Here is a 27034-nt window from a genome sequence, read left to right on the forward strand (position 1 = left end):
TGTTTTTATTTTTATTTTTATTCATGGATTTCGGTCGTTGTGGTTGGACGGCGGAGCGGCTTATGTACGGGTGCATGTAGATTCCCTAGCGGGTTTGGCGGGTGAGATACCTGATGCGGCACCAGCGTGTGCAGGGCATCCGATTCGAGCGAAATGGATGGCTTTGGTACACAAAGGGCCGGGAGGGTGCAGTTGGGCATTAATCTTGAGAGGAATGGGGGTTGGGAAGCAGACAGATGTTCTATTCGATCTGCGACGTTTGTTAATGAGGAAATGACAATTGCAGAGGAACGAAGAGGCAGCTCCGATACGATTAACTTCCAAGTTGTTGATGCTGAAAGGTACGGATTAATTACATAAGACGAGCTGTAGTGAGATAACCCGTGCCAGTGACCACTTCATCTCATATCCAATAGGTATACAAATGATTTTGACATTGATGGATGTAGCTTGATGACTTGTTCTCTCCTCTCAACTTTCAACCTCGTCAACTCCGTAGATCGTACCAATACCTACAGTCCTCACAACCATCATGCAGCAATCACGCAAACGCCCTCCCAGCCCCGACCTCGTGCCCAATCCCCTCATCAAGAAGCGCAACCTGGCCTGGTCCATCGACTCTCCCTCATCTCATCCCCATCTCCATCGTCCTGCTCCTCCTCCTCCTCGCAGCATCTCGACCGCCTCCATCCCCTCCGGCAGACGCAGACCCACCGCCGGCACCACCGCCGAGATCGAGTCCGGAGCTGTCGACATCCCCGACCATCTGCCACGCTTCTCATCAACTCTCTCCTCGCATCTGCGCCCGACATCGGCTGCCGTCCCTCGGCTATCCGTCGCATCCTATTCGCACCTCTACCAGAGCTGCCAAGGGAGCCCCCGCGGTGCGCATTTCGTGGTGCACCAGCACGACCATCCCGTCGCCGGTCCGCACTACGACCTGCGTCTTCAGATCAACGAGACGAGCAGCGTCAGCTGGGCCATCATGTACGGGCTCCCGGGCGATGCCAACAGCAGCCGCCCGAGCCGCAATGCCACCGAGACTCGCATCCACTGTCTTTGGGCAAGTTTCACTTCCAATTCCTGAATCCTGATGCTTGTTTCTGATCTACCTTACCTTTACCCTGCGATATACAGGCGACGCTTTGCTGCTGACCGCCCAGAGCACTGCAGAATCACCTTGTCGAAACCGCGTCTCCAGAGACGGGCTCCCTCCTCATCTGGGACACGGGCACGTACTCGATTCTCCCACGCCCCAGCAAACATGCCCCTACTCTCGACCCCTCCTCACCGCCAGCCTCTCACCAATCTGCATCTCCATCTCCCTCACAGACGGCCCAGTCTCTCCTTCACGCAGCCTTCCAGGACCGTAAGATCCGGCTGCGTCTCCACGGAGCAAAGCTCCCTGATCCATACGTCATCAATCTCCGCCTGACCAAGTCGGAAGATGCCGCAGGGCGGTATAGGGGCCTGAAGACACGGGCTGCAGGTACCGCTCGTAGGCGTCGAGGGAGAACGACGCGGGTTCAGCCACAAGAGCGGGAAACCAGCTCTTCTTCTTCTTCTTCTTCTTCTTCTTTTTCTTCTTTCAGCGGCGAGGCTGGCGATGACGATGGCCATGTCTTGGATAATGAAGAGCCTCGAATCGAAGCCAATGACGATCCCTCTCTGAGCCAACAGCAAGACGCACAAGTCCGCCTCACAAACGCCTACCCCGGGGCCTCAAACACCATCGGCAGCATCCACCAGCGAAGATGGTACCTCTCCCTAGATCGCCGCGCATGTGGCTTTACAGAAAAGCGGCGTCGCGGCCGCAGCAGCATGTGGGAGCCTCCCTCGATAGAGTCACCTTCAGCCTCGGAACCAGGATCCTCGCGGCTCTCGTTCCCGTTTTACGTCCGCGGGCCGCCGTTTGAACAGAGCGTTGTGACGGGGAGAAGAGGAGAGGACGTTTTGCGGGATCAAGGCGTAACTACTTTTATCCCGAGGAAAGGTTGGATGCCCGTGATGAAGTGAGTGTCTGCGAGGGGACGCCGCTGTTTCCATTTAATTCGTAGACCAGGTAAGCCCTTTGCCTGTTAAGTACATCTGTCCTAGGCTATCGTATAGGTAATGGCATGAGCAGGCTCTGCCACCATCATTGTAAATATCGACATGATACTACACCCCGACAGCATCTATTTTGTTAGCTTGGTACTGAGCGTCATCAACTTGCCAATGGCATCAAAAAAAAGTACCAAACTAACAAAATAAACGCTTGCGGGTGTACCAAAACCCACCCTTCAATGGAATCATTCAGGTTTCTTCTTTATTTAACTATACCATAAAACTGCTACCTTTTTGCCCAACCCGATTTGGTCTGCTTCATCTTGGCACTGAGCAAAGAGCCCATACCTAATGGACCACCGAAAGAAAGAAAGGAAGAAAGAAAGAAGAAGAGAAATGGCAACCTAGTTACAATTAGCGGCGAGGTTTTACGCAGGCTCGGCTGCCGCCATATGATCGAAAAATACTACGCCAAATCGCAAAACGCCAGTCTATGCCAGTGACATTGGCACCCACCATCATCCATCTAGTATATAGTCATTGCTTAAACCGCGTTCCCCATCGTGTGACGTTGACCGTCTCGCTGCAGGAAAAGAAGACGAGACACAGTATAACTCGCTCCACAAAGAAAATAAAGCAAAAATGATAAAAAAAAGAACCAAACAAGATGGAACTCCATCATGTTGGATTCGTGACGAGAGTGGGAGCGATTCTCCTCTTCTTAGGCTCCTTCCCCTCTTCCTTTTCGGCTTCATCGGCGTCCCTCTTTACGCCCGCGCTCGCTGTGGGAGCCACCACCTTGGGCGTTTCCGGAGGCGTTGTCAACGGCACGCCCGTCACCCTGCCTGAATTGGTGGCCGTGATCGATGGCACATTACCACTAATGAGAGGCGGGTTGCTCACGACTACAGAAGGCTGCGTGGCCACAGAAGACGTAGAATTCGACCTTGTGGGCGACGACGGGCGATGAGATGGGACTGCCGAGGTGGATGGAGGAGAAGGCGCTGTGAAAGAGCTCGACGAGTTGCGAGATTGATGCTGTGGTCCGCTGGGGAACGGCGATGGGGAGGCAAAGTTGGACGTGGGAGTCGAAGTGGATGCATTCTGGTTTGATGAAACTGCCTTTGCACCAACCTCGCCCTTGTAAACCTCGCCGAGCTCACCGGCAGCAAAGGTTAACGTGGAACAGAATCCATCTGATGACGAGATGATGAGGGTGAGCCCGTCAGTGGACCTGAAGATACTGGTTAGCTTACATCATCTCAAAATTCAAGAAGCCGAATGTACATACCAAGCAAGGTCAGTAAAGGTTGCGCAGTGCAGATTGCTAACTACGCATATCGGGGTCTTCTGTTGTGTATCGTATAACAAGACGGAATCCTGTGTGGCGACAGCGTACACCATCCGATATGGAAGGGCAAAAGCCGGTTTGGGGCCTGGCGTAGACGCGTTATTCTCGGCTGCTGCTGCTGTTGCTCCCTTGGACGGAGCAGTTCCTTCAGCAGCATTTGGTGCAACGGTAGTTGAGGATGGTGTGGGAAGCGGCGGAGGCTCCATGACGGAAGCGGCGGCTGCTGGCTTAGAAACTGGTTCTGGGAGGGAGGGGATGGTATCTTCAGCAGAAGACGTGTCAATCGTGACATGTTTAGTCACTGGCGGAGATTGGCGGAGCGTGTAGAAAATCGGAGAGCATTTGACAACCACAGACGGCTTTTTATGTCCGGGTAAATGAGCGATTGGGGGCTTGTTAATGCCACCTCGAGTGTAAATGTACACTGTGTTGATGACCTCGTAAGTTGGCTTTGCGTCCTTGTCCGCCTGATGCTGGTTCTGGTATTGCCCGCTTGGCGTGAGCAGAAGGCTTCCGTCAGGGGTAAACGTAAGTCGTCGGAAGAAAGACGTAAGAGTCTCGTTTGCGTATAGACTTGCGTTCTTGACTCCCAGGGCCCAGTTGGTGCTGAGGGTATGATGAGGCTTCGGCGATGTTTCCATTGGCATGACAGCAGGAAGGGGCAGCGAAGGTGCCGGCGAGACTGAGCGACGAGAGGAGAACGAAGACCGACGGCTGTGACTGATTACGCTCGGCGGGTTCATGGGGAGAGGGGCTGAAGTTGGCGTGCTTGGTGCTGAGGGAGCCGGCGATCCCACAGATGTAGAAGAGTCCACGGTTAACTGCGCTCGATGGCCGAATTCGGGTGGTGCGGGACTGCTCGAAGAGATTCGTCGAGGGGGTAGATCGGCCTTGATATGGCTTGCCAGCCGTGGCAGTTTATCGTCCTGGCTCAGGGTATATTGCCCGTCTTTGGTTCTGAGCGAGTAGATGTGGACGGATCGATCTGACGACTGGGTTGCGATGTACTCGTTCAACGGGTCCCAAGTAACGCCCTGGACATAATGGCTATGCTCAGCGATTTGTCTGACGAGGGTCCCTTTTGCGTTTCGTGTTAGCCCTCCGCACATCCAATACAGCAATATGATATGATTGCGAGTACACACCTGAGCTTGCGTTGTAGATCCTGGCAATATTATCCATGCTGCCGATTATAAAGTAGACAGCGTCTGGTGACCATGCCAGATCGTATATCTCCGCCCCGCTAGAGCGACACATGTGCTTTGCTCTCCATGATTCCTTATCATCTAGGCCTTCGGATCCAAAAGTGGTGGTCGGGATCTCGCTGGGAACCCACAGGATGACATTACCGTCATCACCGGCCGAGGCGAGCGTCTCTCCTTCATTTGACAGCCATTGTCAGCCCATGGAAAGCGATATAGCAGAGCAGAGCAGAGCGGTTGGTAAATGGTGTTCGGTACTTACCTTTGGGAGCCCATCGTACGACGTTGACAGCCTGGTTGTGCTTGGAGAGCGTCGACAGATACTCGACCTTGCGTTCGGGCCCATCGGCTTCGACCTTCCACACTCTAACATGATTGTCACCACCGGCCGTGGCTAGGCGGCCCTTGCCGTTGGGCTCGAAGTGGGCAGAGTAGATTGGGGCATTCTGGTCGTGCCAATTGATGATGAGCGGCGAGGCTTTCATCTTGACGCTTGCGTGTTAGGGCGGCTGTTGGACAAGCTGCATGGAGAGCGTCTCTCCAACAATGGCGGGTTCGTTCGATGATCTCGATGCAAGGCTGGACAGGACGATGAAGAAGAAGAAGAGGAAGGATTGAGGCCGTGGTGGATGGCGATGGTTCGGCCTGACCGGCAGCTGGTCGAGTTAACGCGTGGGGGAAGGGCGACAGAAGCTCGTGGTAGTTCAAAGTTAAAAGATGGAGAGGCTCGACCGCGACAAAGAAGCTGTGCTGTGGTGGTCCAGCTTTTTGCTCGGTGCGGCGTTGGAAATATTATGGCGGCACAGCACTAAAAGGCTCCAGTGGAGGCTAGGGGCATGGAAGGACCCGGCTGAAATCGAGGGGCGCCAGCGGCGTGATCAGCGCACTGGGTGGGCTAAGGGCCACGGGCTAGAGGCGGCTAACAGCCCGGAACTTTGAACCTCGAGGGGGGCTGGGCTGGGCTGCTGTATTGATGGTGAGGTGCCGTTTTCCTCGTTCCGCGTGCTGCTTACAGGCCCTGACGAGGTTACAGTAGTGTCACGGATGGACCGCCCTGTTGTTTCCATCCATCCTGCCCTGCAGCAGCCTCATGCGAGGACCGCAGAAAGAAAGACTCGAGGTGGATGCCACTGGACGCACCTGGCAGTCAATCAGACACTGCACAGCTGGCCCTACGCCTGCAAGGCAGAGAGGCGGCCAAGGCCCTGTTGTCAGAAAGCTGCCGGCCAGATGCGCTGTTGCCGAGCTGATTGGCCGTCCAACACGTAGCCTCGACGCCCTGCATGACACCGCAGAAATCCTCTGCAATCACCCGGGCAAAACGAACAACGCGATTGGCACTCGCCTGACCTGACTGAGGCGCTGGAATCATACCAGACCAGACGTCTGCTTGATGGACGGTTTTCAATTGATGCGTCTGTAGCCACACCCTGCAGAGCCGAGGACGACTGTGATTGGCATGACAAATGGGCGTTTCTCTTTCTTTTCTTTCTTTTTCTTTTTGCTGCTAATATTATTACATGATGCATTGGATGCTCTCAGACAAGACTTTTCATGCCCAGCTGACTGCATGTTCCCGTCTTCCCGTCCCGTCTTGTCTTTGCTTCCCTGCTCATGGAGCGTGATCTTGGCCAACGCGGATAGACGATGCCTGTCCGTATCGTATCGTAACCGAATGCCCGTCGATCATCGCTACGTATTCATGTTAGCTAATAGCCTTACCTATTAATGCTACGGTACGACTCCTAGCAAACCTGGTACGTATGTACATCATCACGCTGACATTGGTTGCTTGGGATTGAACACATTCACTGCTTTAGTTGGCAGGGCTCCTCCTCATGGCCCTGGAGGTGCAGATCGATCTCGATACGAATTGCTATTCTTCACGTTTTTAAAAAACCGTGGCCATTTGCTTCTCATAATTCTTTCATTCATATCATAGACTCCCATTACCTCTTTCTCTGAACTACCTATGCTGCCTGTATCTCAGATACACATTGCCTGATAAGTTGCGGCTGCTCAGGCATAGCCTCCCGCTCGCGTGAACTCTTTTCAAAAGATGGAGGCAACCTAGATCTGGGTTTCGGCCCCAGAGTGCTTTAAACCGTCAGGTGACGATTCTGGAGGGGTTATTATCGCCTGTTGGGAGCCGCGACACCACCCTTGATCCTTCAGCAAGTTCGTTCTTGGACCAAGGTTGGATGGGCGGCACAGCAAAGAGCCAATCATGACCAATGTGAAGATGTCCATCTCTGCAATCAACACAAGAGGTGGTCAGGTTATATACTGCAGGCATCCATTGCCCCCGCAAGACCGAGCAATCGCGCATACAAAGCCATTGATGGCATCTATTGACGCGGTGCTACCCTTGGGCTCAGCCATTCGTACAGTTCTCGTACAGGTTTTCCCATCCATTTGGTTCAACATGGCAGCTGGGTGTAAGCCAACGCCAACAACACTTGGCGATAACACATCTAATTAAACTGCTGAGCGGTGACTGCATGAAATCTGGTGAGTCACTTGGCGGCCGGACAAATTAGGAAGCCCCTCGGGGCACATGCAACTATATTACTCTTCGTCCCGCTAGAACAGGGTGTGTGTGCTTATCTTGGACTTGTTAGTATTTCACATCGTCGTGCCCATGATGCCCTCAACCAACCATCTCGCGAAAGAGGGGGGAATACATCACTGAATATGATCTTGAGACCCGTGATGGATAGAGGTGTTGATTTTTATGTAATGACCTTGATGATTGACCTAGAATGGAAATCTGAGGGTACTGCACCCAGGAAATATTCCAGCTAGGCGGATGACTGTCGGTGAGCTGCGGGTCAGACTAGCGACGTTAGTATTGATGAGTGTGTGGGTTCCATAACCGTAACGGCACGGCGACGAGAGTCACAAGCAAATTGCATCTCAGATGTCGTGGAGCCTGTAGCAACCATGATTGAAGCTGAGTTGAACGAAACGAGCCTCGCATATGAGCACCCGTGATGCCAAGATGGCATGAGCTGGATGAGTAAAGCAGACCCTCATAATGCGAGAGCGGTGAGCTTTAACATGATGCGACAGGTTACGTGTATGAGCATGAGCGTGAGCATGTGCAAGACTGTACCTGCATGTGAGGTACTGTATTATAGCCCAGCTCTTCGTATCTGATCGGTGTATGTCTTGGAATCCCATACCGCTGAGGCATGAACGGTTTACGTCTATAGGCCCTGGGAATGGCATCAATCAGCAACACCTTTGGAGGCTGCTTATACATGCGAGAACCGCGAGCGACCTGCGGGCGTTGGAATCATCGGTTTCTCGGTTCACAAGGAACAGTTCCCCGCAACCGCTGGATGGCGTTTGTTGGTCACTGCCTAGCATCTGTAAAAGTGCCCGTGGCGGACGCATTGAGCCAATCGGTGGCATTTCTGATGGCGTTACAAGGAGCTACGGATTTGATGGAGATATGGATGGACATGCAATCAAATCTCATATCCCAGCTTCCGGGATCTCACTCGGGATGGTAGGCGGAGGCGGAGGGAGAGGAGAGGAGAGAGAGAAAAGAAAAAGAAAAACAGAAGCCTGAAACCATTAGCCCGAGATATGGGGATGGACATGCTTCTGCTTTCTCCCCTAATATCCGATTTGATGTTTGTCATGGAGCACAGGTGAAAATGCTGATGCCTTCTCAGGCACCTCCATAAAATCGTAGCTATTGCTCGGGTATAGTTGCTGCCTTGGGGGGTCTACGGAGAAAAAAAATACAGGTAGGGAAAACTGGAAATACATACGCAAAGTGGCAGCCTAAGGCAGCCTAAGGCGAGTGCTAGCAAAGTCCAGGAGCTCCTTTTGGAAATCACAGGTGATGCTCTTTGTTTGCAAGGCACGCGCGATGACTCCCAACCGGCCATCAAAAGTGCCTGAGGCGTGGACGACAAGCTTGAAGCTTTTCTCCGTCTGTACAAGCGCCCTGGACCCCTACCTCGTACCGCCCAAACTCGTGCCGCTGGCCATTACTGATCCTGACTGATCCTGATCGAACCAGCGATTGACCAGCATCCACCGACAGACAGGCACGGAACCTTCTGCTGCTGCTTTCGAGATGCGCTACCCGGCCAGGGTATCCTGGGAGATGCAGCTCGCGACTGGGAGGATGGAGGTTGCATTCTGCGGGTTTTGTGGATAGCTTCGGATCCTGCGATAGCCCTTTTGGTCTGGCCGACCGACCCTGATAAACCACAGCACGTCGCATCTTGCCTTTGTCGGTGCCGAGATTCTGGTTTCCTTTCTTTTTCTTCTTCTCTTCATCCCGTCGCGTTGCCTTCTTCTTCTCCCGAGGAAAGGGGCGCTTCCTTTGCTTCTGTGCCTGTACTCGTACACCCGTGCTGCCATTGGCGGCTTCTGTAGATTGCTTCAACTTCGCCTTCAACTTGAGCTCATACCGGTGCGCCGGCGAGCCTTTCTCGCCGTGATGTCGCACCAGCTTGTGCTTGGCGTCGTCGCCAACCATCAGGACCCCCTGGGCAACCTGGTGCTGCCGCTCTCCATTGCTGGCCCAGCCGTTGTTGGGCTTTTCTCTCTGCCTGCTGTGTTTGCTCTTCTTGCTCAGATTCGCAATCGAACCCCAAAGGACAACTTTTACCAAGATGTCGATGGCACCAGTACCCCTGAGGCCGTTGCTTCTTTCTCCAGCAAATGGCCCAAAGTTGCGATTCTCCTCTTGTCCCTGACAAGCTTTGGTCCATCCCTTGCCCTGTCTGTCCTATCTAGCCTTCACCTGAAGGAAGATGATCTGTTTGTTCCCAACTGGCTGATTACCGCTGCTCTTGTAAGTTTAATCGTGCTTCGCTCCTCCAATCGCAATTTGCTCGAGCATGCTAGCTAATGGACCACGCGCTCCTCTGCAGACCACCATTGTCGTCCAGGCCATTTGCATCTTTGCTCATCGGGCCCCGGTCAAATCCCATGACCTTGGCATCTGGGCATTCCATTCGACCTGGCTCAGCACTGCGGTCCTTATTCTCCAATCTCTCCACGCTTTGCAGCTTGGAGCTTCCAAGAACGACCCCGTTTTCATTCTTCGGCTGATCAGCTTGGGGGCTACTATTCCCTTGATATTTGCCACCATTTCGATCCCGCGACGGCCGGATATTTTCCAAAAAGATAAACCGGTGGACGCACAATTCACAGGATCTGTCCTGAGTCGATACACTTGGTCCTGGGGAGAACCCATCGCAAAGTTGGCTGCGAAGAAGGGTGATTTGGACGAAAAGGATGTTCCGGGGCCGGATCACAACTTTAGAGCTCGTGATCTAGTCGACGAATGGCGCAGCTTTGAATTCAAGGGCACGCTCCTCAAGAACCTTCTTCGAGCTTACTTGCCCCTTTTTCTATTCCAATGGACTGTCACAGTTGCCCGCTCTGTTGTTGGCCTTGGGCCGTTTTGGGCCATGTTGCGAGTGATTGAGCTCTTAGAACGGCGATCCGAGGAACGGCCAATGGGCCAAATATTGGCATATATTCTCTCCCTTGCCATCTTCTCCCTCCTTGGACAGGTACAGGACAGAATCCCTCCTTCTTTACCATCGAACATACACACTGACGTACGTTGTAGTGGATGCAAGGATGGGTCAATTGGTTTTCAATGTACAAGACGTCCATCCCTCTTCGAGGCCAGCTTTCGGCTCTCATATTTGAAAAGTCATTGAAACGTAAAAATGTGAAAATGGCGGAGAAGGAACCGCCAAAGACAGACGACGACGACGCCGAAGGCCAGAAAGACGACAAGAAATCCGAGGAAGAAGATACCGTCTTGAAGTCGCGCCAGGCCATTGTGAACCTTGTCGGCGTCGATGTTCGACATGTATCCAACCTTGCCGCTTTCCAGTTTTTCATCATCAGCAGCTTCGCAAATCTTTTCGTTTATTGTGGCTTCCTCCTAAAATTGATCGGTTTCTTGCCCTTTGCCGCTGGCATTTTAGCCTGGGCCCTCGTCTTGCCAATCAATACTTATTTCACAAAGAAGTACATGAAATGCCAGGCCAAGCTCATGAAGGATCGCGATGCCAAGCTGGCCATTGTCAATGAGGCGCTGCTGGGCATGCGCCAAATCAAGTTTTCGGCTTTGGAGAGCCAATGGGAGAAGCGTATTCAAGAGATGAGAGAGCAGGAGCTTACAACTTTGAAGAACACCTTCATCGCCGACTCTGTTTTGTTTGCATGCTGGGTCATTAGCCCAATTTTCCTTGCCGCCGCTTCGCTGGTCGTCTACGCCGTTTTACATGGTGACTTGTCCCCGTCGATTGCTTTCGTCAGTATCAGCATCTTCAAAAGCCTTGAAGTCACCCTCGGAGCTCTGCCGGAACTCCTCACCACTTCTGTCGATTCACTTGTCTCAATCAAGAGAATTGACACATACCTTAGCGGCCCTGAGATGAAGAGAATTGTGTCCGATGGACCAGATGTGGCTTTCGACAATGCTATCGTTTCCTGGCCTGTTGATGCTGAAACCCCCGATGAGGATCGCTTCATTCTCAAGAACGTCAACCTGTCTTTCCCTGCTGGAGAACTATCTGTTATATCCGGCAAAACTGGAACAGGAAAGAGTCTGCTCCTTTCCGCTATCCTCGGTGAGATTGATCTTCTAGGAGGAGCCATTTATGCGCCACCGACTGCGGCGCCGCTTGATCGTAATGACCACAAAGCTCATCCTGGCAACTGGATTCTTCCTGGCAGCATTGCATATGTGGCTCAGACACCTTGGCTCGAAAGCGCGTCTTTCCGAGACAATATCCTGTTCGGCCTCCCCTTTGACGAGCCCAGATACCAGAAAGTCCTTGAAATTTGCGCACTGAAGAAGGATCTCGAGATCTTGCCTGATGGTGACAAGACGGAGCTTGGAGCCAATGGGATCAACTTGAGTGGTGGCCAGAAGTGGAGAGTTACCTTGGCCCGAGCCATCTACTCACGCGCCGAGATTTTGGTTATGGACGATATTTTCAGCGCTGTTGATGCCCATGTTGGTCGACACATCTTTGAAAAGTGCATTACCGGTGACATCTGTCAAGGACGTACCCGAATTTTGGTTACTCACCACGTGGCACTTGTGCAGTCAAAGGCCAAATACCTGGTTGAACTTGGCGAGGGCACTGTTTTAGCCGCTGGCCTGACATCTGAGCTTGCTGAGGACGGCACTCTCGAACGGATCAAGACTCATGAACAAGCCCCGGAGGAGATTCAGAGGGAAGAAGCGGCTGCGGAGGCCTCAACCGCGGTCAACTCGGAAGACGCATCTCTTACTGGCGAGGATGGAATCTCAACTGAGAGCACTGTAGAAGGAGATCCGGCCAAAGATAGGGCTGCCAAAGACTTCATTGAGAAAGAGACTCGCGATAAGGGACAAGTCAAGAGCCGCATCTATCTGACCTATCTGCGACACAGCGGTGGCTGGATATTTTGGATCGTCCTCGCCTTGCTATTCACCAGCTTCGAGGTAAGCAACCTTGCTCGCAACTGGTGGGTGAAAATATGGACTGCAGGAAGTGAAAGCCAAGTCGATGTGCTGCATACGCTTGAAGCTGAGCAGAAACATGGCCTTGCCTATGGCCTCACTTTGGAGCACAGCCCTTTCCATGCTACTTCTTCCAACCTGCGAAACACCCAGTCGGCAGAGCACGGCCTGACCTATTACTTGTTGATCTATGTTGCTCTGTCGGGAGCCAGCGCCGTTCTGGGAACATTTCGCTTCGTTTGGTCCTTCTTCATGAGCATCAGGGCTAGCAGGACCCTGTTCAACCAGATTCTCTTCACGGTTCTCCGAACACCTCTGCGGTGGCTTGACACAGTTCCTGTCGGCCGGATTCTTAACCGCCTCACGTCTGATTTTGACATCATTGACAATCGCCTCAACCTTGACTTCGGAATGGTGCTTTGGCGTGGTTTGGGCCTCGTGGGCATCTGTGTTGCTGCTGCTCTCGTTTCGCCCTATATCCTCCCCATGGCATTCGTCTTGGTCTTCTTCGCTACCTCGGTTGCAACACGATACATGGCTGGTGCTAGACCCATGAAGAGACTTGAAAGCACGTCCAAGTCACCCGTTTTTGAGCAGTTCAATGCGACTTTATCGGGCGTTGCGACTCTACGAGCCTATCAAAAGACTCAGGTATATGTGGATCGTATGCACGGCCACCTCGATACCTGGGACTCTGTAAGCATTTACGGCGCTCTGTTCAACCGATGGATGGCCTTCCGCATGGCCTTGATTGGCACTGCCTTTAGCTCCATCGTCGGCATTGTCGTTGCTCTGTCTCCCTATATTGACGCCGCCATGGCTGGCTTCACTCTGGCGTTTGCTGTTGACTTTTCCGGAAATATTCTCATGACCCTTTGGTGTTATACCAACTTGGAGCTGGATATGAATGCTACTGAGCGTGTTGTCGAATACGCGGACCTCAAGACGGAGCCGCTGGGCGGGGAGAAGGCTTCTGCGGCTTGGCCTACATCGGGTGATATCGAGGTCAAGGATCTTGAAGTTGGTTATGCTGAAGATCTTCCGGCTGTCCTGAAGGGCGTTTCATTCAATGTCAAGAACAACGAGAGAGTTGGCGTCATTGGTCGTACTGGTGCTGGAAAATCATCGCTCACTCTGGCCCTCTTCCGCTTCTTGGAGGCTCGATCTGGTACTATCTTGATCGATGGCGTAGACATCTCCAAGATTGACCTCCACAGCCTCCGCTCCAAATTGGCCATCATTCCTCAGGTAAGAAATGAAATGGGCGTTGTTATGAGTAATCTGAGTTTGCTAATGGGTGAAATCTGTTTAGGACCCTGTATTGTTCTCTGGCTCTGTCAGGAGCAACCTTGATCCCTTCAATGAGCGTACTGACGAAGAACTCCGCGAGTCGCTTCACCGCGTCCACTTGGTCGACTCTCAGCCAGTCACGCCAGCCAACGAGCCATCCTCCGCTGCCGTTTCAACTGCATCTCCAGTCAACGCCAACATCTTCCGTGATCTCTCAAGCGGCATTGCCGAGTCTGGTGGCAATCTGTCCCAAGGCCAGCGCCAGCTTCTCTGTATGGCCCGTGCCATTGTTTCACGGCCCAAGATCATGGTGCTCGACGAGGCCACCTCGGCCGTGGACATGGCGACCGATACTCTGATCCAGCGCAGCATCCGTGAGGAGTTTACAGATAGCACGCTCATCGTGATTGCTCACCGTCTTAGCACGATTGCGGACTTTGACCGTATTCTTGTGCTTAGTGAGGGCACTGTGGCGGAATTCGGAACGCCAAAGGAGCTTTGGGAGACGGAAGGGAGTATTTTTAGGGATATGTGTGAGCACAGTGGTGAGAAGGATAAACTACGCGAAACGATCTTGGGACATAACTAGATGGGAATCTCGAGGACGGTGGTGAATTAGAAGGAGAGAAAAAGAAACGAAAAAAGGATTCATAAATGGGGTTAAAAGAGATGAGGTTTGGTTTACCTTTGTTTCCTGCGAATGGTTTCTGTCTTATTTTACTGTTACATTGTTTATTACATGCTGCAAGCATACAAGGTAGCAGCCTTGTCATAGGTAGTCACATCAAGTACTTCTTGAGTGGTCATGATCTCGTGTCTTGTCATTTGTAGCTATCTGAGTACGTGCTCTGTAGATACTCGCATTAAAGTCATCAAGGGAAACAAATCATCAAAGTCATTAACTAGGGAAAACAAGAATCCTATTCCTCCTTAACATCACGACCCGAGCAAACGAACGTGGAACAATCTGGACAACCCCCTCGTTCAAATCACTCATTGAGAGTCTCATCATCGCCATCTCCATCGTAGTCGACGTCGTCGGAGTCCAGGGGCACCACCGACTTGATGTAGTCCTTGAAGCCCTTGCTCATCTTGACCACAGCACGAATGTGCTTTTCTCCGATGGTGATGGTCTGCAGACCTTCCTCGTTGGAATCGCTCTCGGCCAGCGCCAACGCCGTCTGCATGGCGTTGCGAATCTCTCGGCCGTTCCACTTGAGCGCGCGAACCTCTTGGCTGGACCAGACGAACTCGCGGGCGGCAATGGCCACGCGGATCTTGCCGCGGGAATCGCGATCCAGGCGGTCAAAGTTGTGCGTCCAGATGCGCTCGCGCTCCTCGTCGCCAAGGTTCTTGTAGTGCAGCGCAACGTGGATGCGGCTGAGGAAGGCGGTGTCGAAGGAGCGGACGCGGTTGGTGGTGAGGAAAAGGACGCCGCGGTAGTACTCCAGGGCACGGAGGAAGACGGAGACGAGGCCGTTGCGGGAAATGTTCCTTGCGCGGCGGCGCTCGAGATAGACGTCGGCCTCGTCGAGCAGGACAAGAGCGCCGTAGCGCTGGCCCAATTCGAGGAAGTAGTTGAGGTTGGACTCGACACGGAATGAGTCGACGCTCAAATCGCCGCTGGTGAGGGAAATGAGCGGACGGTTGGTCAGCTCAGCGATACACTCGGCGGTGCATGTCTTTCCAACACCTGGCGCACCGTGGAGCAGGAAGATGCGGCCCTCGCCCTTGTTGCGGATGAAGTCGTTGCCCCAGGGAGTAACCTGGCCATCGACGCCGGTGGTGTATTGGCCGATGAGGGCCCTCACGGTCATCTTGATGTCGTCGTCCAAGACGAGATACTTGAAAGCCTCCTTGTCGGGCTTGACCGGGCTGAGATTGGCAACATGAAGATTTCCCCAGCGGCGAGTACCAAGGATGAAGCCTGGAATCGTCTTGCTGAGAACAAAGTAAAAAAGTTCGTTGTCGGGAGGAGTGTCGCATAGAGGATCGAGGTCCTCAAATCCGACAAAGGGACCGTCGTTTTCCCTAGATCGATCCTCACCACAAACAGTGCAGCCGCATCTTGGGAGGTTCTGGGGGAGGAAGTCCTTGTTAGGAATGCCCTGAGTCATGCGGCGGCGATGAGGTTGAGGATATCGCCTTCCGTCCCAATCGGGGGACGACTCAAAGAACTTGTCGAAACCCGCGGCATCGCAAATGACACGGCCATTCATGAAGCCAGTCGCACCGCCAGGAAGTCTGCTGCCGGAGCCAGAGTTGACGAGAAGGCCATCATATTCCATGTAGGTAGGTCGCTTCAGGAGTTCCCAGTACAGCTTGCCTTCTTCGATCATCTTTTCGCGCATTGGGAGGCCACCCTGGGCTTCAAGGTCCTCTTTCCAGAAGGCCGCAGGAATAACAGACAATGAGCTGATAACTTGTTCACCTGGCCACGGAGTTACAATGACACTCTCCATGAACCGACCGACCTTGGCGCCATTGGATTCCAGCGACCAGCAGCTGAGTCTATAGTTGTCCTGGTTACCGTGAAGACGGGCTCCAATGCTGACACTGCTGATGACCAATGGCGTCCAGATATCGTATTTCTTCGCATAGATGACTTGACCCGGCTTAAGAAGGAGCCAGAAATAGTCAAATGTGGCTGTAGGAGTCTCAAGCTTGTGACGCTCCTCTTCTTTGGTAATCTCATCCTTGAAGTTCTCACCAAGAAACTTGAGAAGAACATCGATGTGGTGCGCCGTGGTCTCAGCATACTCGACGCTATGCTCGCTAGGCTGGTTATCACGATACTCGGACAGCTCAGAGCGATGGTGGTAGAGTACACGATAGGGTGCGCTGATCTGAACAGACTTCCCGTTGAGGTTGATGTTCGGGTAGTATCGAATGACAGCTCTAAGAGCATTGAGGAGATGATCAGAATAGATGACCATGAGAGGGATTTCCACTTGAGGAGTTCCCGGCGGATCATAATACTGCTCTTCCTCAGTATAGTAGCCATCGCTTCGATAGTCGACGTTGTCAAAAGCCGCTGTGATGGGTCGATCCACGTTAGGATTTCCGCGACGAGGATGAACAATGTGTCTGTTAGTATCTAGACTCCTCCCCTCAATGCAGACATTGGTAACAATCTCGAAGATGGGCTTCTTGGCAAGTTCGCCGCCCTCGTCGGTTTCATCGTGCTTGATTTCGTAGGTAGTCACGTTCTCAAATGGTTTAGAGCTTCGCAAGCCTGCCAGTCCAAGCTATCAGCAAGCTATCGCAAAGATGGAGGGAGGGTTCTCAACTTACGCCCAAGGAAGCGTCTACTGTGGTTGACATGGTTAAGGGTATAGAGGATCTCAGGAACCTCGCCATCGACGGCATATTGGAGTCGTCGCGGATTGGGCAATAAACTACGTGGTCCCAGCTCTTCGAACCCATCGCTCATGCTGTCCTCGCGGTCATAATCACGAACGATAGGCGCACGGGGTTGATAATCCCGAGGGAAAGGAGGTTCATAGTCCCGAATGAAGCGAGGTCCAGCCATGATGCCGACGTGAAATTACTCGGCTGGAGGTAGAAATGCAAAGGCGAAGAACAGGAAAAGATGGTATATGGAATAATCAGTGATAAATGGGTTGGACAAGAAACGCAAGAAGAATGACAGACCGAGGTGGCATTTGGGTAAGGCAGTGGCAGACGGAGACTCTTATAAGCTCTTGACCCGATCTAAGCTGATCGAACAACGGCTGGGCCTGCATTGTGACACCGAAGGCAGCAGCATCCTGATTTCGGTCTGCTCAAGCTAGTGAGGCTCTCTGCCTGGCGCTCAGCCCACAGACCGTCATTGTACCACTCCAACACGATGCGGCGAGTATGGATTTGGACTAGGCTTATGCAGAGCATTCGCCGGACGATTTGCAGGCCTGTAGCGTGGGTGAGTGCCGGCGAGGTGTAAGTCGGAGGGAGGGGAAGCCTAAAATGAGGCTGCGAACTGCATCCCTCGTTGGTCCAGACGAGCGTTGTGTTGTCACTGTCATGCAGCTTGCCCACTGGGGCTGAGATAAACGTCTAATAAGCATCTTGAAGGAATGCTTGTCAGACGGAGCAACTCGCTAGATTGAAACGGTCATAGGCGGCAGAGACAGGCTGTACGACATGATTTTGTGGTGAAAGGAAGTTCTATTGGGCCTCGTGACTATGAAATCTGGGGTACCTCTTGTGACGCTGTCCGTGACCCGTCAGGATACCGTCTTTGTTGGTTTGTTTTCACGATGTGCCGTGATATATGGTATATGCCATTCCTCCACCACATAACGCTTCGTAGGAGCCAAAGTCTAGATGTTCGGATTAGCGCCTTAGTGGCCATTACCGGAGGGAGGGGAAAAAAAAATCACAGCAGAGACAGAAAAACAACAGATAGGGTACAGTGAAGTAGAACAATATGGCAACATACCAACGTCGCTCTCAGTATGATTGTAAGGCGGGCCATGCCGCGGCTTGTACGTAGCTGCAATCTTCCACAGTGTGTTGCTCTGGTACCATGAATCAATCACCTGGATCTTGTCATCTCGCTAAGTGCCGTTTCTCGCATTTGAAGTCACATTGCTAGCGTGGGCCAGCAGAAACTTGCAGCATGTAAGCGTGAGTTTGCATGCTTTTGTCCATCCGTCGTCCTGCGCGATACCGAGCTTGATACTGGTATCCCCAATCTTGTCTCCTTCGATCTTGTACGGAAGAGTCAATGGGACGCCCGTCGACTCTGTTTGCTGTTGAACAAAGACGCCCAGTTGCCGAACTAGCTCGAGGAAACCAACCATGGCAGTATCGAATTTGCGGTGCATAAACGTGAGCCCGAGTGGCATGTCTCCTGAGCTGTACAACTCTAGCACCTGTTTCTTCGGGGGCCCATGCATCGCTCGGCCCCCTAACCTACTGGATGCCGGGTTGGGCGACTCGTACCGGATGATTTTGGAGGTGCTCCCCAACGGCACCGGCTCGTACCCTTGGAATTTATACCCGAGCTTATCAGCAACCGTCACCAGCAGGAGCAGCGCATGGCCCCAAGCGGCATTGACTTCTGGCCAATCCACAGGTTTATTGGAAAGCCTGCCTAGGCGCAAGCCGTTGATGGTAGCAAAGCTTCCATCGTGGCTGATGCAAAAGGTGTCGTTGTAGACATTGGATCGTTGTAGCTTCTCAAGCAACTGCGAGTCATTGTTATACTTCGCGTTTATGCTGTCGCGCTCAGCCTGGAAGTCTGCCATTTTGGCGGCAAAGGCGTTCCTTTCCCTCCAAAAGTTCTCCTCTTCCTTGTCCAGTTGTCGAGACTCTTCCTCTAATGCCCAAATCTCCTCATCCAAAGTATCCTTATCAGCTTCCAGCCTTTTCAGCTCCTCCATTGCAGCGGTCTTGTCTTTCTCCGCCTTCTTTAGAGCCTCTTTCCAAGCCTTGACGTCCTCTTCGCTCGGTTGACTACTTTGGATATCTTTCAGGTATTGGACATACGCGTCTCTTTCCTTGGATGCAGAATCGAGTTTCTTTTGAAGGCCCTCCACTAGTAGTTCGGTACAGTCCACACAGACTGGGTGATCGATGTCGGATCTGGCGGACAATATCTCGAACAGCCGGTTTATCTTGTCCAAGTCGTCTCCTTTATTTGTCTGGGGCTCGTCTTCAGGAGCTCCATTTGTGCTGGAGCCTCGTCGGCGCGGGGGAATTATTGCTCGTTCTTTCTGCTGCTGCTGAGGCGATAGAGGATGCCCGACTTGTGACTCGGTGAGATAGATGAAGGACATTGTAGCATCGCGAGGCTGACCGCCCCGGTATCGCTTGAAGGTCGGCGCGGCAGCATTCTGCGATACCTTGTCGTAGAGTGACTTTCGTGATTGCTCTTGAGCTTGAAGTACTGATGGACGCGGGGTTGAGGCTTTGGTCGCTGTTTGTGAAGACGATGTGGCTGCTGTGTGACGGGACAACCAGGTTAGCAACTGCGCATACTCTCAGCGACACTGACCTTGACACTTACAAACAAGGAGATCATATGCGGCTGGGTTGAGGTCGTCGAGAGAGCTGTCCAGCTTCAACGGCTGGCGGCACTTTTGGCAATGCATCTCGATGGCTTAGTGGCGGAGAGGATGGAAGAGGTTCGTTTGGCTGCGAGTCGAAGTGCCGTTTCATGCTCCGGCTGTCGTCGATAATAGGTCAAAAGAAGGAAACCTGCCTGAGGTGGAAAAGATTTGCCGCGAGGTAAAACTAAATGCTAATGTTGAGTGTAGAAAAGTTGTATCAAAAGGTACATGGTGGAAGCTTGAAGTATCAGGGTCTTGCTCTTTGGCCCTGTGACGCCATGGAGATTGAGGCGCTGCACGCCCCTCTATACTGCCTGTAGCGCTGGCGCATTTAGAGCTTAGCTCCAGAGTGATTAGCGGCCTGACTGCGCTGTATTTGCAGCTCTCTCAGAGGTGCAGCCACTTAACGCGCCGCTGGACGGAATCGCGACGCGAATGCGCTACTCCATCCTTGTGCAACCTCCATCTCGTTGCTCCCCCAACCATCTTTCATCCAAGCTCCCAGTGCCGCATTGTCGGCCATCTTCAACTCCCCAGGTCGCCAGGAGGTTGGCAGCCCGCAGCGCCCAAGACTGCCACAGTCTTAATATCCTTTTTATATCAATTGGCAATACTTTTTCCCTCTCTGTATCTTATATCCATCACCGCAATTTGGAGTCAATCTAGCTATGGAACCGCCGGCAAAGCGCCGCCGCATGAGCCAGTGGCTGTTGGACAAAGAGAATGCCGACGAAGACGATGAGCTCGCCTCTCAGCCTTTCGAGGTTGAGGCTAAGCGAGATCCAGATTACAAGCTTTCCGTCGAAAGAGCTTTTGCAGACCAGCGATTCCAGGTTACCATGGCGCATATCTTCGAAAAGTATGGCCGTGACTTCGAAGGCATTGGCGACGAGATCGATCTTGTGACAGGCGAGATTGTCGTTAACAACGGCCATGTTCGCAATATGCGCGACGAAGGAGACGTCGGAGACGGTCTAGCAGGCGATCTCGCGGATGAAGAGGATGACGAGGACGAAGGAATTTTGTTGGAAGATTTTTTTGATGACGAAGAGGAATATGGAGACGAGGGGAGGGGAGAAAAGAGGCAGGATGGCTTTGGAGCGAAAGCTCAGAATAGAAACGATACGGACGACGACGAGGAAGATCGGATAATACAGGGCCGCGAGGCGTCGCGCGATTCACATTCTACAGCCCTTGTGCTGGGATCATCGTCAAGAAACACGCTGGACGTTTCTAGAGCAGTCGCACGCAACTCGCTATGTGCAGCGCAGGGTTTTGCGCCTCCCACGGAGCTACCCTTTGCTTCCTCTCCGTTCTCGTTTGACCGATCACCATTCGCCATGGAACCTTGGGGCTTCCCCGGCCAGTACTCTGATCCATTATGGGACAAGCCCGAATTATTTGCAGTCCATCAGCCACAAAAGCAACAATTACCGATCAAACCAAGTCGATATAATTTCCCCAAGCAGAATGGCGAAAGCTCAATCTGGGCGCCCAATTCGAAATTCCGAGACAATGAAGATGAACCCCTTCCATCAGCATTCACGAACACTTTTGGCAAGCATTTGCTTATAGGGAGGAGGAAAATCATTAGACATCCTTTGCTGCCGCCGCCTACGAAGCCTGTGGATGATGAGGGCAGGAGAGAAGAGGAGGAAGAGGAGGAAGATGAAGATGTGATTTTGACCGGGAAAATATATAAAGAAAAGCAAATTGCCAATGACAGCCCAGCAGAGCCTGCTAGGCAGAGCAATAATTTGCAACAATCCAAGAGCCTAGCGAGGAAAGAGGCCGAAGAAAGGGGAGGGGAGGGCACTTCGAGTGACAGCGGCTACAAGTCCATGGGAAGCGCTCGGAGAGGCAGAAAGAGAAAACAGAGGTCAGGCGAAGACTTGACAAGGAATGAGGCTTCGGTTACACCCTCTGGCGGTTTAAAGAAGGCCTCTGATCCACAACCCAACAAGCTTTCGCACAAAGCCAAAGAACCGGACCAAAAGGCATCGCTTATTGAACTACCTGACGAGGCTGATGGACGAAGGCGCTCTGGACGGACGAGGAAACAGGTTGAATTCCTGAACAAGATTTCCTGGGCTGAAGCGTTGGCAGAGCGAAGCGCCGAAAAACACGACTCATATCACGAAAATGGGGAAGCTGAAGGGTCTGAATCAGCCCAAGAATGTGAAGAACATCGTACCTTGTCGGAGCCAGAGACTGATTGCATCCCGGACTCTGCTGACGAAGAGGAGGAAGAAGAAGGAGAAGAAGGAGAGAATGGCGATTCAACCCCCCCAGTTGATTTGTCTACTTCACACGAAAGCGAAGTTCGCCAACCGGAAATTGCTAATCATTCTCGTGCGCAAGTGTCGGCTGGGTTTCTCCACAAACCTGTCGATTCAGGTTGCCTTCTTTCGGACGACGAAGCCCCAACCGTGTTGTCCAAGTCGAGGAAATCTGCTCCCCGACATATACCAGACAACACACTTCCACTACGCGAGATTCACAGTGTCGAGGCGAATTCGAGAGTGGAAGCCAGCTCTTCAGATGTTGGCAAAGAAAGGCTGCCAAGCTATTCTCTCAAAAAGCGCATGACTACAAAGAATGCCATTATAGACTCGTCTCCCACCGCGCATAAGAGAAGCATTGCACACCTGGAAATTCCATCGGAAGAATCCATCGGCTTGGCATCATTATCCTCTTCTCCCACTCGCTTCTTCTCTCGAATCACCCTCGACGTATCCCTAGATGATACGCCTCAGCCCTTAGAAGCCTCAGCAAAGAAGGCAAGGAATCAGTCTACGGTCATTCCGCCTTCAAGCTCACCCGCTAGTGAAGACTCGAAAGATATAACATCTACGCAGAAGAGACGCCTCTCAAAACAGCCAGTGAAGCATATCACCGCCGTCACCGTCATTGATGATAGCTCTTATGAAACATTCGACGACCTCTCTCATACCGAATCTTCGCCACTCACTAAGACTTCGCTGCGCGTCGAGCCAGCCCTTCCATCTCCTCGACGCACTGTCTCGCCTCCTGAGGTGGTAAATCAGACACTCGCACAATCTCCCTCAAAAGGGTCTTCAAATTCTCCGTCGAAATCCCCCTCAAAGAGCCCTTCAAAACGCGACTCGCAGTTGACCTCCACCATGGAGGTCGACAAGCCCTTGCCATCATTGAGCAATCCACCCCGGACGCCCCGTCGACATCGCTCCTTGAAGGTTCCTTCTTCTCGACATTCCATCCTATCTTTGCTATCCGATGATGAGGACGAGGGTATTGACGAGCTGGGCCGCAACTTGACTGCGGTGCCCAAGTTGCCGAGTTCCGCGGCGCAGACGACTGCGCGCAAAATGTGGAAACCTAGCTCCCGTACTAGAGAGGTGTATCACACTCCGGTCAAGAAAAGGCCGTCTGAGCCCGTCAGTCCCGGTAGTATTATCAAGACGCCTGGTGGCACACTGAGGGCGTGCGGGTTGGATGGATATAGATGCGGACGAGATTTCTGTTTTACGTGTCTATAGAGCGTAGCTAATGCGAGGTCTCGAGAAAAAACCAAGCGAATGGGTAGGGAATTGCGGGAAAATCAACTGGCTGGCGCAATGGAGTAACATATATCGGGGGAATATTTTTTCTTTCTTTTTCTTCTTTACAAAAAAGAGACGTAAACAGGCAGTGTGTAATGACAAGATATTACCCGCTACCTCATATTAGGTACCCGCAAATCAAATAAAGTGTTCCAAGTCGTTAACAAGAAGCGAGAAACTATGGATGAGAATCCCCTCCCCCCCTTACCCTCTCCTGCCTCGCACCCGAGTTTGTCAAATACCCGAATTTCCTGAAAACGCCGTCGACCGACTGACCGAGTGAGATACAGTTCCAGAGTTCATAAACTGGTGAAGGATTGGAGAGGGATAAGGGGAGAGGGGGGGGGGATAGAGAGGTTTGTCCGCTTTGTAGTCATTTCCTAGCCGCTTGCTTTCTTTCTCATATCCAGCACTGAATATTGTTGTTCCTGTCACACTTCCGCAAAAAAACGTCAACATAACAAATGCCGTCCATCGCTGTCCTTTTGCTCTCCCCATTGTTTTACCCATGGCTAGTCCCCCCTTGCACATATTCTGTCTTATCGAAAATACATAAGCTTTATTAGGCAGCACGGCCAGATAGCTAGAGTTATCTTCAAGAGGCCATGATTCAAATGGCATGGATGAGGGCGGAAGAGCAGACGGGAACGCGATACTCGAGATGAAAAAATAGGAAAAATGAATAAATAAAATGAGCTCATTTGTGTCTTCAGGACTTGTACGGTCCTCCGTTAGCGCCGATCAAGTTCTGCTTAAACACTTCAGGGTCCCGAACAGGGTTGAAATAGGCATGGGCTTGGGCCTCCTTTGCCGTGAGACGCTCCTGTTGAAAGAGAGTTAGTATTATAGTCCGCGAAAGAAAGAGAGGGAAAAAGAAGACAGAGAAACACAACGAACCTGGTGATCGTAGCGTAGCAGCTTATCAAGGAAGTCGATGGCTTCGTTAGAGACAAAACGCTGGTTCTCCGATGTGACAAAGCTATGCCAAGGTTTCTTCTGGAAGCGTCCCAGAATATCATCATACTGTGCATCCAACTCTATTTCGTACTTGTCAAGGTAGTCAAAAAGATCGTCTGTGCCAAGGACCTTAGCGATCTTGACAAGCTGATCCGAGTTGCTGTTGCCATGGAAGAATGGTTCTTTCCTGAAGATCATGGAGGCAAACATGGCGCCGAGACTCCACATGTCGAGACTGTAGTCGTACTCCTGGAAGTCGACCAGCAGCTCGGGCCCCTTGAAGTAGCGAGATGCAACACGCACGTTGTATTCGGTACCGGGATGGTAGAACTCAGCCAAGCCCCAATCAATTAGACGCAGCTATTGGTACCCCACAAGTTAGTACACATGTACAGACACAGATGAGCTCAAGGTGATCATGATTGTTGCTGGCCCAACCGGAAACTGTAACACTGCCGTGCCGTACCTTTCTGTTCTCATGGTCGATCATAACGTTATGAGGTTTGACGTCTCTGTGCATGATTCCCTTGCTGTGGCAGTAGTCCAGAGCCTTGAGCAGCTCCAGGATGTAGAATCGCACGTCAAGGTCGTTGAACTTGGGGTACAAGCTTCGGAAGTCGGTGTTGTTGACATATTCGAAAATCAAAGACGGCGTCTTACTCTGCAGTGCACCAGGACGCATTCCCGCGTCTCCCGTCAGCTCACCGCAACACGCATAGCAGGCAATTTGTGCTCATTAGTTACTGACCTGGGAGTCCCGCACGACATCGAGCAGCGCAACGACGTTGGGCCCACCCGCCAGATTCTGCAAGATCTTGATCTCTCGCTTGATCTTCTTCTTCTTGACGGGCTTCAGGACCTTGACAACGCATTTCTGGTAGTTGACGACGTTGATGCCCTCAAAGACCTCGGAGTACTTGCCCCGGCCTGTAGGTAGAGTCTCGGGTTAGCCACGCGTGCCGACGCGGCAGCAGAGGGGACGGATCAAGAGCCCGGAGGCCACACAACGTACCGATCTTGCGAACGACCTCGTAGTTCTCGAGAACTCCCCAGCCTGCCGTCCATGTTAGCGCCTCCCGCATCGCTCGCGTGGTGATTGGATTGGGGCAACTCCGCACTGATGTTGACGCTGTCGTAGTCCCAGTAGCTGCGGGGCATGTTCTGGTTGACGTCGGCGTAGACGCGCGCCATCTTGGGCAGGCTCGGTCGCGGATCAGCGACGCAATGAGGATAAGGGAAAAAGGATGCTGGCGATGTCCGCGCGGGTGCTTCAGGCGAGGATCTCTCTTGTCTCTGGCGACAGAGGTGAGAATCCAAAGGTGGGATGTGCCGCCCGGCCAGGCCCCACACCGGCGCCAGCTGCGAGCGGCCATTGGCTGCTGCGCTTATCGCTTAGCCGATTCTGCCACGGGCAGAGATTGGAAGCTTAGTCAGGATTCATGGCACTGGGATTCCGTCGACTCGATCGCCGCATGTGAATATGGCGGCAGTGGTTTTGTGGCTCCCAGGCCGCTCCCAGGCCTAGCACCGCAGATCAGCTCCAGTACAGTACTGCTCGTGCTAGCTACGGCATGGATCACATAATGGACTGCTGGGCACATGCAGCCAGTTCTATTACCTGATGCTTATTCCGGATGCTGGCTGCCTAGGCCGGCCTGCTGCTCTGCTCTGCTCTGAGAAACACCAGACATCACATCGACAAAGCTGGAGTTTGAAACAGACGTATCTTTGCTTCATTATTATATAAGACTTGAGGATGTAGAGACATCTTGGATAAGCAGCGTGCTAGTCCGTAAACATCATCATAGGTATCACAACAGGTAGCCACTTCATACATTCGTTACTAGGTACCTGCCACTTCATCATTTCTTGCCAGACGCCGACTCCCATCCCAATATAAAACAACCCCTACTCAAAAGTTTTTCATGTTAGTCCAGATGCCAACCCCTCAAAAAACAGCAAATGTCAAAATGATGAAGAAAAGTGGGCTGTGTAGCCTCAGAGAGAAGATTATAAGAGTTTTCGTCACGCCGCTGTTGTCAACCCTCCCCAGATTTGGTCGTTGGTTCTTCGGGCCTCCATGCGCGATCTGACTAAGGATGACGATACAAAGGTTCTCATCATATTGCGGTAAGGGGTTGGATAGCAAGAGTAGAAAATGTGCTTACTTACTAGTGGAAAAGTCTGAGAACGGGTTAAAGAAATAAATTGCAAATTTGCGCAATATGATGCAACAACATCCGCCAACCGGATAGAAACATCGATGGTTGCTCGTTAAACCTGCCATGAAATTCGCCATTAAATGGCTTCAATCGTAATCCAGGGAGTCGAGTCCGGCTTCGACCACATCCCAGGTACGCTTCCGTAAGTCTGGCTTGGGTTCTTGCTTTCCCATCTTGGATTTCTTCTTCTTTTTCTTCTTGTTTCGAGAACCGGCAGGTGCACCTGATCCATGCGGAGAGGCGACGTCTGTTTCATTTGCGGAAGCATCTCGTGGCAGCTCTAATTTAGGTTGCGATTGCTTTTCTTGTTGCTTGCGGAGCTCTCTAAGCTCCGAGTGTCGAAATATTGCAATCTGCTCATCTGTAAGGGTTCTTTTCACACCGTCTTCGTAGTAGCCAAGACCATCGTCCTCCTCCTCTCCCTCCCGTTCTTCGTATGATTGAGCCTCGGAGGACCCTTGTGGTGGAAGATTTGTGAAATTTTGACCAAAATCAGCGGTGGCATCGCTTGAAAAATGCCTCTGCTGGAAATCTAGTAATTCGTCGCTTGTTATTTGTGGTATTTTGAACGGAAGCTCGTTAATCGACATCTTGACGCGCATCCGTAGATCAAAGAATGGTTTAGGCGGCCAGAACTAAAACGCGGGATTGAGACGACCAAGCCGTTGCGTGGTCACGTGCTACAGATTGCAGCCCAACATGGTCGATCAGGGCGTATTGATGAAGCAACCCAGAGTGTTTATGCCATGCGCATATGCCAACGGAGAGAGAGAGTAAAAGTTAGAAGAAGAATTAGGCTGAGCTAGGTCACTTTACTCGGTTCATGCG

At 52.1% G+C, this 27034-nt stretch overlaps 8 protein-coding genes across 8 annotated transcripts; 3 read left to right on the forward strand and 5 right to left on the reverse strand.

Moving 5' to 3' along the window:
* Positions 1-532: 532 nt before the first annotated feature.
* On the forward strand, positions 533-2016 carry Triagg1_1054 (uncharacterized protein; the record flags this gene model as incomplete). Its single annotated transcript, XM_062904205.1, has 2 exons — positions 533-987; positions 1164-2016. The coding sequence occupies 2 exons, from the start codon at positions 533-535 to the stop codon at positions 2014-2016; spliced, it is 1308 nt and encodes a 435-aa protein (XP_062760278.1).
* A 708-nt stretch (positions 2017-2724) lies between these two features.
* Positions 2725-5084, reverse strand: Triagg1_1055 (uncharacterized protein; the record flags this gene model as incomplete). The annotated part of the gene is made up of 4 exons (XM_062904216.1): positions 2725-3280; positions 3338-4475; positions 4543-4776; positions 4862-5084. 4 exons carry the CDS (start codon positions 5082-5084, stop codon positions 2725-2727), a joined length of 2151 nt encoding a protein of 716 aa, XP_062760279.1.
* A 3977-nt stretch (positions 5085-9061) lies between these two features.
* Positions 9062-13979, forward strand: Triagg1_1056 (uncharacterized protein; the record flags this gene model as incomplete). The annotated part of the gene is made up of 4 exons (XM_062904227.1): positions 9062-9418; positions 9498-10145; positions 10205-13348; positions 13413-13979. The coding sequence occupies 4 exons, from the start codon at positions 9062-9064 to the stop codon at positions 13977-13979; spliced, it is 4716 nt and encodes a 1571-aa protein (XP_062760280.1).
* A 400-nt stretch (positions 13980-14379) lies between these two features.
* Positions 14380-16922, reverse strand: Triagg1_1057 (uncharacterized protein; the record flags this gene model as incomplete). The annotated part of the gene is made up of 2 exons (XM_062904239.1): positions 14380-16625; positions 16685-16922. 2 exons carry the CDS (start codon positions 16920-16922, stop codon positions 14380-14382), a joined length of 2484 nt encoding a protein of 827 aa, XP_062760281.1.
* A 1027-nt stretch (positions 16923-17949) lies between these two features.
* Triagg1_1058 (uncharacterized protein) lies at positions 17950-19488 on the reverse strand (the record flags this gene model as incomplete). Its single annotated transcript, XM_062904250.1, has 2 exons — positions 17950-19337; positions 19404-19488. The coding sequence occupies 2 exons, from the start codon at positions 19486-19488 to the stop codon at positions 17950-17952; spliced, it is 1473 nt and encodes a 490-aa protein (XP_062760282.1).
* Positions 19489-20114: 626 nt separating this feature from the next.
* On the forward strand, positions 20115-22964 carry Triagg1_1059 (uncharacterized protein; the record flags this gene model as incomplete). Its single annotated transcript, XM_062904261.1, has 1 exon — positions 20115-22964. The coding sequence occupies one exon, from the start codon at positions 20115-20117 to the stop codon at positions 22962-22964; it is 2850 nt and encodes a 949-aa protein (XP_062760283.1).
* Positions 22965-23736: 772 nt separating this feature from the next.
* Positions 23737-25175, reverse strand: Triagg1_1060 (uncharacterized protein; the record flags this gene model as incomplete). Its single annotated transcript, XM_062904272.1, has 6 exons — positions 23737-23850; positions 23925-24344; positions 24451-24684; positions 24733-24911; positions 24997-25038; positions 25103-25175. The coding sequence occupies 6 exons, from the start codon at positions 25173-25175 to the stop codon at positions 23737-23739; spliced, it is 1062 nt and encodes a 353-aa protein (XP_062760284.1).
* A 1117-nt stretch (positions 25176-26292) lies between these two features.
* Positions 26293-26808, reverse strand: Triagg1_1061 (uncharacterized protein; the record flags this gene model as incomplete). Its single annotated transcript, XM_062904283.1, has 1 exon — positions 26293-26808. The coding sequence occupies one exon, from the start codon at positions 26806-26808 to the stop codon at positions 26293-26295; it is 516 nt and encodes a 171-aa protein (XP_062760285.1).
* Between the last annotated feature and the right edge of the window lie 226 nt (positions 26809-27034).

Source organism: Trichoderma aggressivum, assembly GCF_033847375.1.
Source record: "Trichoderma aggressivum f. europaeum strain CBS 100526 chromosome Unknown scaffold_002, whole genome shotgun sequence".
Taxonomy (NCBI): domain Eukaryota; kingdom Fungi; phylum Ascomycota; class Sordariomycetes; order Hypocreales; family Hypocreaceae; genus Trichoderma; species Trichoderma aggressivum.